The 18,701-nt window shown below is 39.9% G+C and overlaps 1 protein-coding gene across 9 annotated transcripts in view; it reads left to right on the top strand.

Moving 5' to 3' along the window:
• MTCL1 (microtubule crosslinking factor 1) overlaps nt 1–18,701 on the top strand; it is a 101,425-nt gene that overhangs the window by 38,922 nt on the left and 43,802 nt on the right. For all 9 annotated transcript variants that reach the window (XM_079982854.1, XM_079982853.1, XM_079982851.1 and 6 more), the window contains exon 4: nt 17,522–17,581. In XM_079982854.1, the coding sequence (XP_079838980.1) occupies nt 17,522–17,581 (60 nt within the window). The remainder of the gene's footprint in view (nt 1–17,521; nt 17,582–18,701) is intronic.

The following is an 18,701-nucleotide window of genomic DNA, read 5'->3' as shown; positions in this document are numbered from 1 at the left end:
GCTTCCAGAGATATTTTAAACAATTATATACTCAAGGGCCGCAAAACGAGGCTGAGATAGAACAATTTCTGATAAAGAATGGATTACCAAAGTTGTCTCAAGAAAATAGATCAATCCTGAACTGTAAAATAACACAACAAGAGATTGAAGTTGCCATTCAGAATATGCAATTGGGCAAATCTCCAGGGCCAGATGGGCTTACCTCCAAATATTATAAGATACTGAAAGACTACTTGATATATCCATTAATGGAGGTTTGTAATGAGATTATGGAGGGAAAGAAAGCACCGGAATCATGGAAAGAAGCCTTCATCACATTGATACCTAAATCAGAATTGGAAAAGACACAACTTAAGAACTACCGCCCCATTTCCCTTCTAAATGTGGATTACAAAATTTTTGCAGACATTTTAGCAAACAGATTTAAAAAGGTTTTAAGCGAAGTGATCCATAAAGATCAGGCAGGCTTTCTCCCAGGAAGACATTTGTTTGCTAACACAAGGAATATTATTGATATTTTGGAACTTTTGCAAACAAACATTAATACAAGAGCAGTGTTAATATTTATAGATGCGGAGAAGGCCTTTGACAACATTTCTTGGAAGTTTATGAAGAAAAATCTGGAAGGGATGGGAGTGGGACGGGGATTTGAAAATGGGATAGATGCAATCTATTCAGAACAAAAGGCTAAATTGATAGTTAACAATGTGGTGACAGAAGAGTTTAAAATTGAAAAAGGAACACGACAAGGTTGCCCTATTTCCCCTCTGTTATTTATTTCGGTCCTGGAGGTGCTCTTGAATATGATTAGAGGGGACCAGTTGGTGGAAGGAATTCAGGTCGGAGCGAAACAGTACAAACTTAAGGCTTTTGCAGATGACCTAGTTTTGACTCTACAGGAGCCAGAATCTAGTACGAAAAGGGCATTACAATTGATTCAAGAGTTTGGTCGAGTGGCGGGATTTAAACTAAATAAACAAAAAACTAAGGTATCGGAAAAAAACTTGACATCTTTAGAGTCAGAAAGGTTTCAGAAAGAGACAGAGTTAAATGTGGTGAAAAAAGTAAAATATCTAGGGGTGAACATAACAGCAAAGAATCAGTTTATTCAAGGACAATTATGAAAAGTGTTGGTCAGAAATTAAAAGGGATTTAGAAAGATGGTCAAGACTGAAACTTTCCTTGTTGGGCCGAATTGCTGCTATAAAAATGAATGTATTGCCAAGGATGCTGTTTCTTTTTCAGACTTTACAGATTGTGGACAAAATGGAGTGTTTCGGGAGGTGGCAAAGAGATATCTCTAAATTTGTCTGGCAGGGCAAAAAGCCCAGAATTAAGTTTAAAATATTAACTGATGCTAAAGAAAGAGGGGGGTTTGCCCTGCCAGACTTAAGGTTGTATTATGAATCAGCAGCTTTCTGCTGGTTGAAAGATTGGCTGCTTCTTGAAAACACTGATGTTTTAGATTTGGAAGGATTTAACAATGCTTTTGGATGGCATGCATATTTGTGGTATGACAAGGTTAAAATTCATAAGAATTTCAAGAACCATATTGTAAGGAAAGCAGTGTTTAACGTCTGGACAAAATATAAAGACTTATTAGAAAACAAGACCCCAAGGTGGTTATCACCAATGGAAGCTAAGGCTTTGAAAAGACCCAATATGGAGGCCAAATGGCCGAAATATTGGGAAATACTAAAAAGAGATGGAGACAATTGGAGATTGCAGAGTATGGAGAAACTAAAAGATAAAGTGCGAGATTGGTTACATTACGCTCAGATTAAAGAGGCTTTTAAATTGGATAAAAAGTTAGGATTCCAGGTGGAAAAATCGAAATTGGAAACAGAATTGTTAGAACCTAAGACTAAGTTACTTTCAAGAATGTATAACTTGATGTTGAGGTGGAACACACAGGATGAAACGGTTAAATCAGCTATGATAAAATGGGCACAGGATATTGGGTATAATATTATGTTTGCTGACTGGGAAAAGTTATGGACCACCGGTATGAAGTTTACGGCATGTAATGCCTTGAAAGAAAACATTATGAAAATGATATATAGGTGGTACATGACCCCAGTCAAGCTTGCAAAAATATATCACCTGTCAGATAATAAGTGTTGGAAATGTAAGGAAACTGAAGGAACGTTCTTTCACCTCTGGTGGACTTGCCCCAGGGTTAAGGCCTTCTGGGAAATGATATACAATGAGCTGAAAAAGGTATTTAAGTATACCTTCCCTAAGAAACCAGAGGCCTTCCTTCTGGGCATTGTTGGCCAGAGAGTGTTAAAGAGGGACAGAACATTTTTCATGTATGCAACAACAGCAGCAAGGATACTTGTCGCCAAACATTGGAAAACTCAAGATTTGCCCACGCTGGAAGAATGGCAGATGCAACTGATGGACTACATGGAGCTAGCAGAAATGACCGGCAGAATCCGAGACCTGGGTGAGGAAGCAGTGGAAGAGGATTGGAAGAAATTTAAGGACTATCTTCAAAAACATTGTAAATTATATGAGTGCTAAGAAGGATGAGAGATTTGAAAATAACAGGGCACCATAAAGTTAGCTGAAAAGATTATGAAAATGAGTGAATTTCATGAGAAAGATAAATTTTGAATAAATATCATGTTAAAACTAGGTATTTAAGATTTAGATAAAAATACTTAAAGTTAGGGATAAAACATTGGAAATGTGTACAATAAGAATGGAAATAAGGTGATAAGTTGCTGGCTAAAGTTTTATAAATTTGGAACGTAGGAGCGAGAGATGTGAGGAAGTCCCCCCCCCCAAAAAAAAATGAAGAAAAGATGGTTATTATAAGATGTAAAATTTTATGTTTGTTTTTTCTCTGTTTGTTTTTTGTTTATTCTGTCTTTTTTTTCCTTTATTGTATTAATAAAATTCTTAATAAAAAATTTACAAAAAAAAAAAGAGAGAGAGAGGTTGTAGAGTCTCCTTCCTTGGAGGTTTTTAATCAGACGATGGATGGCCATCTCTCATGTATTATCTAGTTGAGTGCCCTGCGTTACAGGGGGTTGGACTACAATTCTGTGATTCCACTTTTAAGGGTCTTGTGGCGTCCTCAGAAAATTTTGAAATGCTATATTGACTATTATCTGTTGCCTGTCCTACACACTCACCTCATTTTAGGTGTAAATTGCAGGTATTAAATGTAGTAGTAAGCAAGATTAGTAAGGTTGCCAGATGTTCTAGCAATAGATCCTTTTTGAAAACAAGAAGTCCACTTTCTTCCACCCTCTGCTCATGATGTTATGGTGAACCTTCAGAGTGGCATTCTCTTGGGTGCAAGAATTGTCTAGTGTACAAGCATCCTTGTATCCACAAGCATCCTTTTGAACCTGAGTGACCTAACTGAACTGAGTGTACTAACTGAAATCTTACTGGTGTCTTTCATAGTGTTTTTTTATTTCCTATCTTTCATAGGAATGTCATTCTTAATAGTCCAAGAAATACACAGGCATTATTTGCAGTCACAGTACTTAATGGTTCATAGTAATTGTGGTTGACTAAGGTTCCATTTAATACCCCCCCCCCCAGCTTTTAAGAATATAAATATTGAATTCCAGTTGGTGAGGTCATCTGCTATACCTTCATCATATCTTAATCCATTTCTGTTTTTTACAATCCCATCAGTACATTTTTATTTCTCACTCCAGTATCACTAATGAAAATATGGCATTAAATAGGATCCAAGGTTGTTCCTTAAGGAACTTGTTCCATTTACTTCTTTCCAACATCTTGAGATAATATATTAATATATTGTGGCTTTTTACATAGTAGTTCTATATAGTCAAAAGGGGGGGGAACCAAAGTCATTATGAGCTATTAACTATTAGATTCAATGGTAAAAACCACATCTTATGTTGTCAAATATGGATTTATGTAATTACAGGAAATGAAGTAGCAGCCTCAATGCTAACTGAATAATTTTCAGGCAGCTGCAATTATAGCTGTGCTATCTACAATATATTACATAGAACATTTAATCTTCAGGTCACTTTGCATTCATTTGCTATTCACCCATGTCCTTTAAGTATTAGATAGAAAGTCTTTTGTGATGTCCATTTTATAGGTCAGGCCAAGATTATGTGCTTTCATCAGTGCCGTACAGGAGATCATTAGCTTATTTCAGATACTGTAGTTGTTTTCAGGTAGGGCGTTTGTGAATAATATCAGAGGCTCAATAAGGGGAGAGAATACACATGTGTGTACAGTATAACAAAAATGGCAACCAAGGAAGAAGATTTGAGCTCTCTCTTACCACTATTATACTGATCATTTGTAGGTGCTGGAGTCTTAATATGTTAGTTGCCAGCTCTCTGGCTGATAAATTTGTTACTATGAATGTGTCCAGAGGCTGAATAATGTTAACATGGCAGCGGGGATGCAGGATAATTGACTGGGACCAAACATCAGCAGTAGCAGGTGCAGGGTTTATTCTAAGCTTTTCCCCCCCAACTGCTCAAGCCCCCAAACTTTTAGTAAGCCAAAGAAAGAGAAAGGAAAGGAAAGGAGGGGAGGGGAGGGGAGGGGAGGAAAAAAAAATAAAGAGGGAAACAAGAGGCCAGGAAGGTTAGGAAAATAAGACAAAGAACAAGAAAAATGGAGGTGCCTTGGGAAAAACAGGGGAATAAGAGAACACTTTCCCCATATTACCTGGGGATGAGATTATCTGCCTTTCCTAATTTGAAGTTTGGGTACTGAGACTCCCATCTGATTATAACAACTAATTATAATTGTAGTGATTGGTATTTGTTCTATGTGGAAAAAATTGTTATTGTCCCTGAAAAATATATCGTTTCTGTTTACTCTTATGGTACACTAGGGGTTAATGAAAGCTCTTCGCAAAATGGATGCTCAAAAACTGCATATTTTAGTTTGTATATTATTCACCATTTTACCTGGAGTAATGCAAAGAAATAGAGGAAAACAACAGAATGGGAAAAAACCAGAGATCTGTTCAAGAAAATTGGAGATATGAAAGGAACATTTCGTACAAAGATTACCATAATAAAGGACAAAAGTGGTAAGGACCTAACAGAAGCAGAAGACATCAAGAAGAGGTGGCAAGAATACACAGAGGAATTATACCAGAAATATATGGAGGTCTCGTACACCCTAGGTAGTATGGTTGCTGACCTTGAGCCAGACATCCTGGAGAGTGAAGTCAAATGGGCCTTAGAAAGCACTGCAAATAACAAGGCCAGTGGAAGTGATGGTATTCCAGCCAGCAAGTTTGGAAAACTTAGCAGTGGCCAGAGGATTGGAGAAGATCAGTCTACATCCCAATCCCAAAGAAGGGCAGTGCCAAAGAATGCTCCAACTACCGTACAATTATGCTCATTTCACATGCTATCAAGGTTATACTTAAAATTCTACAAGGCAGGCTTAAGCGGGATGTGGACCGTGAACTCCCAGAAGTGCAAGCTGGATTTAGAAGGGGCAGAGGAACCAGAGACCAAATTGCAAACATGCACTGGATTATGGAGAAAGCTAGAGAGTTCCAGAAAAACATCTACTTCTGCTTCATTGACTATGCAAAAGCATTTGACTGTGTCAACCACAGCAAACTATGGCAAGTTCTTAAAAAAAAGGGAGTGCCTGATTACCTCATCTGTCTCCTGAGAAATCTCTATGTGGGACAAGAAGCTACAGTTAGAACTGGATATGGAATAACTGATTGGTTCAAAATTGGGAAAGGAGTACGATAAGGCTGTATATTGTCTCCCTGCTTATTTAACTTATATGTAGAATTCATCATGAGAAAGGCTGGAGTGGATGAATCCCAAACCAGAATTAAGATTGCCAGAAGAAATATCAACAACCTCAGATATGCAGATGACACAACCTTGATGGCAGAAAGTGAGGAGGAATTAAATAACCTTTTAATGAGGGTGAAAGAGGAGAGCGCAAAATATGGCCTGAAGCTCAACATCAAAAAAACTAAGATCCTGGCCACTGGTCCCATCACCTCATGGCAAATAGAAGGTGAAGAAATGGAGGCAGTGAGAGACTTTACTTTTCTTGGGCTCCATGATCACTGCAGATGGTGACAGCAGTCAAGAAATTAAAAGACACCTGCTTCTTGGGAGAAAAGCAATGACAAACCTAAATAGCATCTTAAAAAGTAGAGACATCACCTTGCTGACAAATGTCCGTATAGTTAAAGCTATGGTTTTCCCAGTAATGATGTATAGAAGTGAGAGCTGGACCATAAAGAAGCCTGGTCGCCGAAGAATTGATGCTTTTGAATTATGGTGCTGGAGTAGACTCTTGAGAGTCCCATGGACTGCAAGAAGATCAAACCTCTCCATTCTTAAGGAAATCAGCCCTGAGTGCTCACTGGAAGGACAGATCCTGAAGCTGAGGCTCCAATACTTTGGCCACCTCATGAGAAGAGAAGACTCCCTGGAAAAGACCCTGATGTTGGGAAAGATTGAGGGCACAAGGAGAAGGGGACGACAGAGGACGAGATGGCTGGACAGTGTTCTTGAAGCTACCAGCATGAGTTTGACCAAACTGTGGGAGGCAGTGGAAGACAGGGAGTGGCTGGTGTGCTCTGGTCCATGGGGTCATGAAGAGCAGGACACAACTAAACGACTAAATAACAACAACAACAACAGGGTTCAGGGTACGAAACATAATGATCTTATCCAGTTTGTCTGGAGACCTTGTGCCTATTGACCTAATTCAGTATGTAAATGCTTCCAAGCCTGAGGGTAAACCTTCTATGTGGCTGTGAGTGCCACACTGGCGACCCCTGTCCTAATGTATGAATACTTTAGTTTGCAGTTTTTATTTTCTTTATTAGGGATTTGGCTGCAAGGCACCTGGAACTGCATTTTCTGGCTTGTGTACAGTAACTTTGCTGAACATGCAATGTGTTTGAGGCTGCTCAGCAGTTTTAGAACTCTTTTCATCATAAATATACAGGAGTAAGGAACTGTAGAGCAAACCCAGCATGGCATATCTCTTTTCTTTATGAGTTAGTGGCTGCTGCATTAGATCATATTGGGCTTCCATCAATTTTCTGGTGCCATGAACTTTTTAGGAAACAGAGGTTGTCCTAACTGGGATAGATGCAATGTGTAGGCTCTTTGTATCATATCAATGGGACTAGGAAATGTCAGTTGTTTGGGGTTTTTTTTTTTTTTTAAATGACAAATAGAACAAAATACACTTTTTTGGAGGGGGGAACACATCTGTCTTGAGAAACAATGGGGTGCACCTATGGGGGTGAAGTCAAACCCCTTCATTAGCAGCACCAGAGTGACCTCCTTGGGGAACAAGCCTGAGCAGTGTGTGTGTGTTTGGAGGTCCTGGGCTGCCCAGATGGCAATACCCCCCTCTCAGTCTTGCTAATGTGGTCCAAAGGAAACAGAGCAATACATTTGGCTGCAGGAGTTGCCGGAAGGAGGCATACAAGGCACCATCCAACTGTCTCAGGAACTCCACTCTGGATTTCTGTAGAGTTTACTCCTTAGCCTTTTCTTCTCATGAAGGTATCTCTCAAGGCAGCAGTGATTTAGGATCAGAGTTTTCCTTCTCCTAGATAGACTACCTTCCCAGCCTGACAAGCCCCATTTGCCCCTCACTTCCCTCTACAGCACATGCAGAAACCACCTTCTTGTCTGTAGGACCCGCTATTGGCCTCACTGGGCTCAATCCACCAGAGTCTGTCTTTGCATGCAGGGAATGTCCCTAACTCACTGAGAGCTTGAGACCCATTGGCTACTCTCACCTGGTTTAGCCAGCCAGTTGAAGCTGTTCCTGGGTGTGGCCACAGTTGTATACTGACAACTTCTAGGAACCACAGGGGAGAGCCAAGTGCAGGGCAGGGACCAAAAGTGGACAAACTATCCCAGAAGGAGCATGACATGTCCCCCACCAGAGGTACTACCCATCCCCTAACACCCCATACACCCCAAGTACAGACCATAAAGAAATAATGCTTCAAGCCTGAAAGTTGCCAGAAATACTAGCAATATCAGCATGTGCTATAAGAATAAGAACCCAGGTAGCAGAATGTACTCACATTTTTAACCTGCAGCAACTTTTCATTAATTTCATAACAGTACAAAATTATAAATAAATTTACTGCAGATAAACATACTGCAGTAAAACTGAGTACACAAAACTGCACATGTGCAGGCAAAATATATTTCCAGAAAAGAGTTGACTGATCCCTGCACCACCCTTTTGAAATGTAGAAATAATCAACAGTTCACAAAACAATTGGCTTTCAATAAAAAGAATTACCTAGCACAGCACAAAAGAAATATAATGACAAATGCATTCCAGTTTATTGTTTCAGTACAGTTTAAAGAAAATGCTGCATGGTGATTTGTTGCCTTGCTGGGCAGTGTATTGTTTTCTGATAAGTAGAGTGTCATGAATAGTGATTTATATTCAGCATTAACTTCTCCCCATTGCTTACAAAAGAAAGGTAGAGAAATTTAAGTGGTATTATTTATGTTCTGGGGTTGCTTAGCACCCTTTTAAGATGTTTGTTATGTAGCCTCCTCCACCAGAGGTACAGAGGGTGGCAACATGAGAACAGACCTTTTCTGTGGTGGCTCCTTGCTTGTGGAATGCTAAGGGACATATCTTTAGGCACCAAGCAAAAATATTGTCCTTCCCCAAGACACATATTTTAAAAAAGCTTCTCAAGTAGCTGTCTGCCGACTGCTCCATGTAGCTGGCAGGCAGCAAATCCAAGAACTAGAAAATAAGATAGAAGCAGGAAAGGTGCAGGACAGAGCAACAAATCCAAGAACTAGAAAATAAGATAGAAGCAGGAAAGGTGCACTAAAAGGAAGGTAGAAACAGCTCTTTAGGATGCCAGGGATTCTTGTAGCCAGGGTCCAACAACTTATGTCTCAATCACCCATTTAGTTCACCCATTGGCAGCCAGGCTGACTCATTTCACAGAAATTGCTTGGATACCTGCATGTTTTGCTTCATATCTTTTTCTTAGGATGGCTAGCATATGGGGGGGGGGCTATTTATGTGCTCCTCTACTTTCCTTTGACCCACTGTTTTTAGAAAAAAATGTCAGGAGATCCTGTCACAAATATCACATGTCTCGCCTAATTTGGTTCTCAAGGCAAATCCTAGAGTGCTTTCATACTTGAGGCTAGAATAGTTTTTGTGCATCTCTTCCACTATTTATGTTAATGGCTCATGGAAGGTTAAAGCATAAGAGAATGTGGAGCAGAGGCATTTGTGATGCAAAAGACCATTCTTGTCAACACAAGTTTTGCATTTGCATTACAAAGCAATTGAAGCAAGAGCTGCTTGTCTCTCTGCACCTTCTGTGGACACAAGCTCCAGAGTGGAGGAAGCAGCAGCAAGATCTGTAACTGGGGTTTCCTCCCTCATTACTTAGTGCAGACTAGACATAGCATGTGATCACTTCTGATTGTTGTTCTTTTTAACCAAGAGCAGCTTGGGGAGGCTGTGAGTTTAAGTGGAAGATGTGTGTGTGTGTGTGTGTGTGTGTGTGTATACACTAAATGTTTTGTCATCTTGAATTTCAGACAGTCTTTTCCAGCCTTGCCTGGAGGTGCTGGGGAGTGAACCAGGGCCTTTTTTGCATGCAAAGAATGCACTCTCTGACACTAAGCTTTTCCCACCCCCTGAGCCTGTCTTTCTTTTGCTAGAATTTCCATGGACAATCTATGTGTTTTAAATTTACACAAGAGTGTTCCTGCTTAAGAACGTAAGAGCCTTTCTAGGTCAAGACCAAGGGCCACCAAGTCTAGGGTTCTTTGCAAGTATCCCCAAAACCAGCACGCACTTTGTCTGCTGGAAATTGATCAAACGTCTGTCAGTGGATCACCATCCACCTTCTGTCAATTTCTGTGACAAGTGGAAGTAAAGCATTGGCATTATGGCTAGTAGCTGTTAACCCTATTTTAAAGCCATCCACATTGGATGTCATCACTGCCTCCTGGGATAGTGAGTTCTATAGTTTAACTCTGCACTGTGTGAAGAAGTGTTTTCTTTTATCTGTCCTGAACCTTCCAACTTTCAGCTTATTTAGATGTCCGTGTGTTCTAGTGCTCTGAGAGAGGGAGAAAACCTTTTGTGTCTATCCCCATGCATAAGTTTGTACTATTTTATCATGTCGCTTCTTAGTCACCTCTTCTCTAAACCGAAAGTCCCAAATTCTGCAACCTTTCTTCACTCCACCCCCTTGTTCATTTTCGTTGCACTTTTCTGAACTTTTCCTAACTCTACAATATCCCTTTTCAGGTGAGGTAACAAGCACTGTGCACAATATTCCAAATGTGGTTGCACCAAATATTTGGATAACAGCATTATGATATTGACAAATGTACACTGTCCTCTGGGGTTGACTTATTGGGGTTACCGTATTTTTTCTCTCCATAAGACGCACCTGACCATAAGACACACCTAGTTTTTAGAGGAGGAAAGGGGGAAAGCCCCATTTTTGGGGGGATCAGCTCACAGTTGTGCAGCTCCTTTTGCAAAGGGGAAAAGCCCATTTTTTTGAGGATCAGCTTAAAGTTGTTGAGCTTACTTTGCAAAGGGAAAAAAATCCTGTTTTTATGGGGTTCAACTCGCAGTTCTGCAGCTTCTTTAGGAAAGGAAAGGGAGCCGTTTCTACAGTTTCCAGACAGATAATCTAATCAGCCAGTCACATGTCGCTGGCGAAACAAACAGCCCCCGTTTGCATTCAACAGTGGAGGCCTGGGCAAGGGGGTGGGGCCAGAAAGGGAGCCATTGATCGACCACACATTCGCTCCATAAGACGCACAGACATTTCCCCTTACTTTTTAGGAGGAAAAAGGTGCGTCTTATGGAGCGAAAAATACGGTATTTCTTAAAGTATGGGCCAACTCCAGTGGTATGTTCTGCTATCGGACCTTTGACTCTCTCTGTTGGTTTCATAGCAGTGATTATGTTAACATATGGATTTATAAACTTGGCTAATCTATCTGTGTTGGAGTACGCTGGGAAAAGAGAGATGGGAAAATGCAACAATCCTGAATTGTTAGACCTGCACAGATTTGTACACTTAAAACCATGGGCTCATTTTTTAGAAGCGAGTTTGGAAGGAAGTAATGAAAGTTGGATTGCCTGAAGCAGTTAAAAGATGGACTGGCAAAGCACTCAAGAATATAATAAAATATTAAAATATAATGGTGCCAAGGAAAGATGACTACATGTCTTTTCCACCTCTAATCTAATTCATATGTAGACTTACTTAAAGTGCACTCTACCTCTGGTGTTTTTTTGGCCTGACCGGGCATTCCTAGGTAAAAAGATTCCAGTTCATGCTTTGCCTCTGGAAGACTGAAAATTTGCGTCATTATTTTTAAGATGACTAGACTGTTGTTGTTGTTTTTGTTTTGCATATTGTTTTACTTTATTGTCTTACATATTTTTATCTTGTACCCCACTCTGGAATTGATTTTAATGTAAAACAGGTAATAAGTCACATAAATAAATAAATAAAGCCTGCAATCTTAGGTGCACTTATCTAAGTATAAGCCATTGTGGCACATTGAGACCTGGTTCTGATGCCTAGACTTTTCTTTTTCACCATTGTAGGAAATTTACTGAGCATTCCTATATGGAGCTGGGAAACATCTGAAACCAGGCTGCTTGCATTCATAGAGCTGAAACCTGTGGGCCGGTTTTCTTTGCCTTCTTTTGTCCAGTACTAGCTCCCTCTAAGGGGAGCATAGCAAGAATGGATCGAATGGCCTGCTCCAGTAATGGCCCCTTTTGGAACACGATTCTGTTTACTGTTGGTGAGAACACTGCAGGTGGTAACTTCTCAAATTCCCATGCCTTCAGAGGGTGCAGCAGGGCCCTCCAGTAGCAGGGCTCCTCTCTCCCCATGGGAGAACGCATCAGAGCCTGGTGGAGAGACGCCCCTGGCTAATCATAATCCTGTCCAGCAGCTCTCCTTAGGGGACAAAGCTTGCACCGCTGAATTCTTTAACTGCTTGTTATTTTGCCACTTCTGATTGCGACTGAGTATCGTTATAGCTTCTCTTATTGACAATTAAAGAAGTGATCACACATTTCAGTGCTGTTTACTTATGGTCAAAAGTATCAAATTGCTGGTACATATTATTGCTTTATTTTATATTAAGTTTTCAATTAAATTAATACATAGGAACAGTTTTATATCTGCTTTACAGGATATTTCTATAATTCAATACACTTCTTTACATTTTTGTTCATTTTTGTAAAAGAAGATGGACTATGAGACGCACCTCAGATAACACCCAATAGATCTTATATTATTAGGTTGATCAATATTCTTTTTTTGTTTCAGTAAGATTTACTCAGAGTAAACCCACTGAAATGAATGAACATTATTAAGTTAAGTTCATTAATTTCAATAAGTCTACTCTGAGTAAAACATAATTGAAGACCTCCCACCAGTATTAAAAACCCCTTTTCTGAGATTTATTAATAATGCCATTGTAAGAAAGTTGTGACTGTTTCTGATCATTTGTATTATGCAATTTGGGCAGAATGAGGAATAGGAGAGAGAGAGAGAGAGAGAGAATGGGAAAGACAGCAGAAGCACTATTGCAGTAAACAATGCTTTACAACTGTAAGCAGATAGATGAAATGGTCAAGAGTAGATTATAAAGGTTATCTGGGGCATGTCCAGTGCAGAGGGGATTGTGTTGCTGCCTGTTTAATCTCTCAACTCCTTAGAATTTTACCTAATACTTCATAGAAAGTAGAGGTCCTTTTGATCCTGGAGCTTGAACTCAGAAAGTCATATTGAATATCGTATGAACAATTTGAAAATTACATCAAAAGTATCATTTTTTAAAAAGAAATGTTTTTCGAATTTACTAACTCTGAACTTGGAAGAGACTTCAAATTACATCATTAGAGGAATAGGCAAAGATTTTTGGCATAGCACATTAGCATCTAGAATATCCTATTACAATAAACTTTTAGAGGGTACTACACCTAAAAGGATTTATGAAAGTGCTGGTACAATATGTTCAGTTCTGAAATAAAAACAGCTGCTGCTCTGAATTTCTTGGAGAAATATTAAATAAACAATACTGCCTCGTTTTCTCTGAATTTTATTTTTATAACAAATTTGCATAATTGATTGTAGTCCACATTACAGAATGAGGAGATCAAAATAAACAGTGAGTAAGTGCAAATAAATAGATCAGAGCAATTGGGAATACTAATAATTACACCCTATTTTACAAGATGATTAGGAAGAGAGATGAAAAGTTGGATTTCCTGTGCATTATGTAAATCACAATGCTAGCCGTTGCTCCTTTCGCATTAATACATCCTGCAGTCAGACTGGTTGATGTGAACTTACTTTTCATATGTAAGGATTCTACATGTAGAAAGCCTTAACCATTATCAGTTTTTGCCTGGCACTTGTCTGTTGCAAGCATGAGTATACAGGATCTGGATTTCAGGCTGCTTTGTTTCCCCCTGCAATGAGCTTTCTGTGGGCAGACTATAAAGGATCTGTTGAAGGTCACTGGCTCCAATGATTGTCCTTTATGTAATGGTAGCTCTGCTGAGGGAGATATTAGAGTGGTGGGGGAGGAAAGGAAGTAGGCAACAGCAATGGCATTTGCATTAACTTGATAGTGCAACATACACCTCATCTTGGAATCAGGCAATTCTTTGAAAGCCACTTAAAGTTCCATAATAGCCCATGGGTTTTGATTTCCTCTTTTGATGTGTGAACTTGAAGCAAAGCCACGGAACAGGAAGAACTGCAGCAAGTATGCCTGTAAAGTTGGAACTGAAAGAACAGACGCTCTATAGAGAATTCACATTTTTGCATCTGCTTCATTTAAGAGGGGAGCAGCACTCAGTATGACACACTTCCCATTGCACATCAATATGAGATCATGATTTTAACCGAACTGGATGGAGGAGGAAGGAAAATACCATGTCAATAATTTTGTTTCCGTTACACATTAAAGGGGTATAAAACGTGGTTTGCAATGTAATACAGAATATGTAAGAAAATGGAATATACCTCATACCATTTGCCAAATTAACGTTTTCAGTGATGATTTGAAGAGAGTCAGATGTTACAGAAATTTCACTGAATGAAATGGAGATGTACCCAGACTGGATATGTTCACAGACTGACTGTGCACAGTGGACTGAGTCTACATTGAAGACTGGGTCTTCAGTTGGTGGTTGTTTTCCATCAGAGGAAGACTCCTTTGTCTTTTTAACTACCAGCGAGTTGAGGGAAGGAGGCCCACCCATTTCATGCCTGGCAGAGAGCCACTTCTTTGTTACCTAAATGGCCCAGGTCTCTCTGCTTCACCAGCCTGGGAGCTGACATAGGGAAGGAGCACCCTCCCACACACACACTTTTCCTTAGCTGGTACCAGTGGTGCAGCTGTGAATGTGCTTATGGCTGCACTACTCTACCAAGCGTTTACAATCCCTAAATTGGGATGCACTTGGTCCCTTTGTTACCATCACATTGTGCTGGCCTTGCTGTTAGCACATCATGACAATAGGCTTTGTGATAAATGAAAAATACGATGTGGCAGTCCTCTTTTTGATATGCATATGGTTGAAGTTTAACATTTTATTGTTAGATAAGGGAAAAGATTCTTGTATATAAGGATTTAACTGTAGGAGGTTTTTAAATTAGGTACCAGAAGCTTGATCTGGAAACTCCCACGAAATTCCCACCACTTTTACTTAGCCCATGGAGATTTTGGCTACCCTCTGGACTTACGATGCAACTAGAACAAATGAGGTTATGAGACTACTTTTTCAGTGTGGCTTAACAATCAATCCGTCTTCCCAGGGATTCTTGGAAATTATAGCTCTCCAAGGGCAATAGGATTTGTCTAACAAACTACAGTTCCCAGGATTCTTCGGGGGATTACACCACTGTTAAAGTGGTGTAATAGTGTTTTAAATATATAATGTAGATGTAGCCCCATACTTCCTGTTATTACTGGATATTGGGAACTAGATTTCAGAGAAGTCATGTTACTAAATTGGCTGCTAAAAATATATTCCTAAGGCCTAAATGAGAACGCTAGCATGTATGAAGATTGTATTTAGCATTAGCCAAAACTGTTGACTATAAATGTAGCCTAAGGTATTGATTATATACAGTATTTAGCAAAGCTATTAATTACGGTGTACTGTATTAAATCTAACAATGTGTAGAGCAACGTAATCATTTAAGAGCCTAGCTGCAGAGTAGTATATAAAATAGATGAAGGACTACCAAAAAAATTGCTGTTAAAATAAGGCCTATAGCAGTTACTCTTCTCTTACCAGTGTGCTTAAAGGTCTTGGATATGATTCTGGATTGTGCTTCATATTGCATTAAGCAGTTTATTTTCTGGGTAAAATATATTTGTGAGTCTTTTATGTATGGAAGCTGAGAAATAAGTAATGGTCATCCTAGTATAAATCCCATTTGTGACCTACTCTGAATTTTCTAGCACAATATTGCAAAACATATTATGTTTCTAAATAGTATGGTGTTCAAAAAACACTTCTTCTCTTGGACAGGATTTGCAACATACAGCAATAACAAATCACAGTAATCTTAAAAGCAGATTAACATTTTGAACATGCAAAGAATAAAAATAAATTGTAGAGTATTTTGAGCATATGCTGTTGTATATGAGTGAACTGTAAATAGCTATGATGGTCAGAACACACGGGAAATAGGATTAATTGTAATCCCACAGCATTTGAGCAGCTAAAATCATCCAATAGCCGGGGGGGGGGGGATGTCAATTGATCATTTTGAAACTCATTCGAATATATTTTTGCTTTAGAAAAAGCAGACAGACAGGAAGAAAACTGCAACAATCTTATTTACAGCTAATGGCCAGACATTACAGATGTTTCTACTAATCTTTGCATATTTGAGTCTAAGAATATATTTACAAAAGCAAGCCTATTTGCAGTGCAGTCTTATGCCCACCTACTCAAAAGTAATTCCCATTAAATGCAATGAAATTTATTCCCAGGTAATTGGGAATGCAGCCATAGTTCAATATATTGACCTGGTGTGAACAACATGGTAAGCCAATTTATGGCTTTCTGGCACTGCAAAAATGTGCAGGCTCCTGGAGATGATCTCACAAACACTTCGTTCCTCCCTGGTCCTTTGTGTTGCCATGCTCCACTGAGCAAAGGTTTAGTTAAGCTTACCATCCAAATGTGGACTCCTGTCTTCTCACTAACTATGAGTTTGGCTTCCCGTGTTGTGTGAACCAGGCAAATGTCACAACTCCTGAATTCTTTAGTGGACCTGCATGGTGCTTTTATTTACATACACAAACAAACAAACACACACTATGTTTAGGGTAATTGCAAAATCCATGCAACATTCCCACTATCAGTTAGGCTCATTCAGAAGCATGTGGGCTTCTGTCCGTCACCTCCCCTCTCAACTCAAATCATGCTTATTATTACCACATTCACAATGTACTTATTTAAGCAAAAACATAGCATTATATCCAATTAATTCCTACACATAGATGATCCATTTTAATTAATGGAACTTATTTAGTCATATTTATTAATTTAATTTGATGCTACTCTGAGAAGCATTGGATACAGGCCTTAAATTACAACAGAGGTCACCAATCGTTTTGGACCAGAGGGCAAAATTTTGAATTTTGAGAAAGTGCTGTGGGCACAGGTGAACAAAATAGCTACCATTGGAGGCGGAGCTGTTGTATTCTGCTCATTATGAGTTTGAATTGAAAGCATAACACAAAATTAAAGTCATAGTCATTGCTGTTTCCCTATCCTGTGGGACAATACTTGCCATGCGACATTAGCTACCTCATGCTGGTCCTGACTGGGGAGTTCAAACAACTGATTTCACCTACATGCACACCTATAACAACAGGGAGCATTATCCAGTACCAGGAAAAATATACAAAATGGCTACACCACACTCACTTTTTTGCATACAAGATACAGAGCACAGACACACATGCATCTCTCCCTCTCTTTCATAGGCCACACATTCATACATTCCTCCCTTAAACACAACACATGTCCATCTCTCCCTCTCATATATATAGGTGTCTGCAGTAAATAAAAAATTGTGTGTGTGTGTGTGTTAAATGTTGAAAGGTTGGAGCAGACTAGCAGGGAAAGCTCCTGCTACTGCAACCGTTTAGCTGAATCTGACACCAACTTTTTTTTTTTTAATGAAAGCTGGGAATCTGGGGGTTGGGGTTTATTCCAGGGGCAGCACAGAAGGCTTCACAGGTGCCATGGTGCCCGCATGTGTTGGGTTGGCAATCCCTGGTACAATGTTTAAACTCCTTGTTAATGTCAAAGGCTTGTGAGGGAGAGAGAGAAAAAACTTTTCAGGCTTCAGGGGTTAAAATGTCATGACTGTACTAGAGAACTTTATGCTGATCCACTGCATTGATTCACTTTGATGACCTCTCCCTAAAACTTTGTGTTATTAATTAGGTCTCAATTGTGTGTTTCTTAGAGCTCCCTGAAGAGAAGAGGCAGCAGGGATATTCACAAAGAAAAGAAGGCATTTGCTCAGGTACCTGTTTCCAACCAAGTATATGTTGTACAAAGTCCACATGAAGATTGACCGGGCAAATTGATGCTGTTCCTCTGTGTGCCCAGGCGCAGTGAGCCTGCTACCCCTAAAGCGTGGAGGATGAGAAGCAAAATAGCCACAGTACAACGATCTGGCATCAAACAAGCCACAACTTTTATTGATTACAGGTGTACGTAGGCTTAGGCTTTGGCACTGAGTACACTGAATCATCCAATACATCTGCTGGCTGGTTACAATTTGGGGTTGATACTGAGTGAGGATTGACTTATGTCATACATCAAATAGGAACAATCCCTCAGGATTGCCACCCTAGGAAGTGCTGTGGCCCTCAGCCCCCATCTGGGCATTTGGACAGAAGAACCTCCCTAGGATCAATTCAGTGTGGCACCCTGTTAGCTTAGAGTAGGGAGAGGCTAAGACTTCTGACTCCCCCCTCCCCCCCCCGCTTGATTAAGGATCCCCCACAATGGTTTATCTGCCAAAAGGTGTGACAGTTGCTATGAGGTAATCAAAAAACCCAGACAGGTCCAGTTTGCCTGGAGGAAAAATCCCTCACCTTGCATAGCAAGGTGTTCCTGCAGACCCACCTGAAACTCTGCCGAAAAAGGGAGAGAGGGTGGGAGATCATGATTCAATTGAGATGCATGCAAAAAAAGAGACAAACCCATTTTATGTCCAAGGAATGGACCTGAGTGAAGACACACACACCCCGCCAGGGAGACCCCAGTTGGGTCTGCCCCCCTCCCAAGGACATGCTGCCAAGGACATGGCCAGATTCACAGGCAGGCTAAATTTAAATCCCACGATTAGTGGGAAAGGATGGGAGTTCTCCTGCCAGTTGTTAAGGAGCCAGAGAAGAGGTGTCATGCCATGCTACAACTGACACCTCACAGGGGAAAGGTAAGCAGGATTTACAATTTTTTGAAATGCTAAAGTTGTCAGAACCTCCTTAAAATCAACTTACAATTCAGAATTGCTTGTAGTTTTTATATAATACGCACCTTTGATTCCCACCTCCACCCCCACTTCTATCATCTCTATAGACAAAAGCTGAAACTTTTCTTATGGAAAATAAAGCACCTTGTCTCAAAGTATTTGG

This window comes from Podarcis cretensis (assembly GCF_951804945.1).
Source record: "Podarcis cretensis genome assembly, chromosome: 7".
NCBI lineage: Eukaryota > Metazoa > Chordata > Lepidosauria > Squamata > Lacertidae > Podarcis > Podarcis cretensis.
Note: the sequence above shows the minus strand (reverse complement) of the source record. Positions and strands in the feature narration are given on the sequence as shown.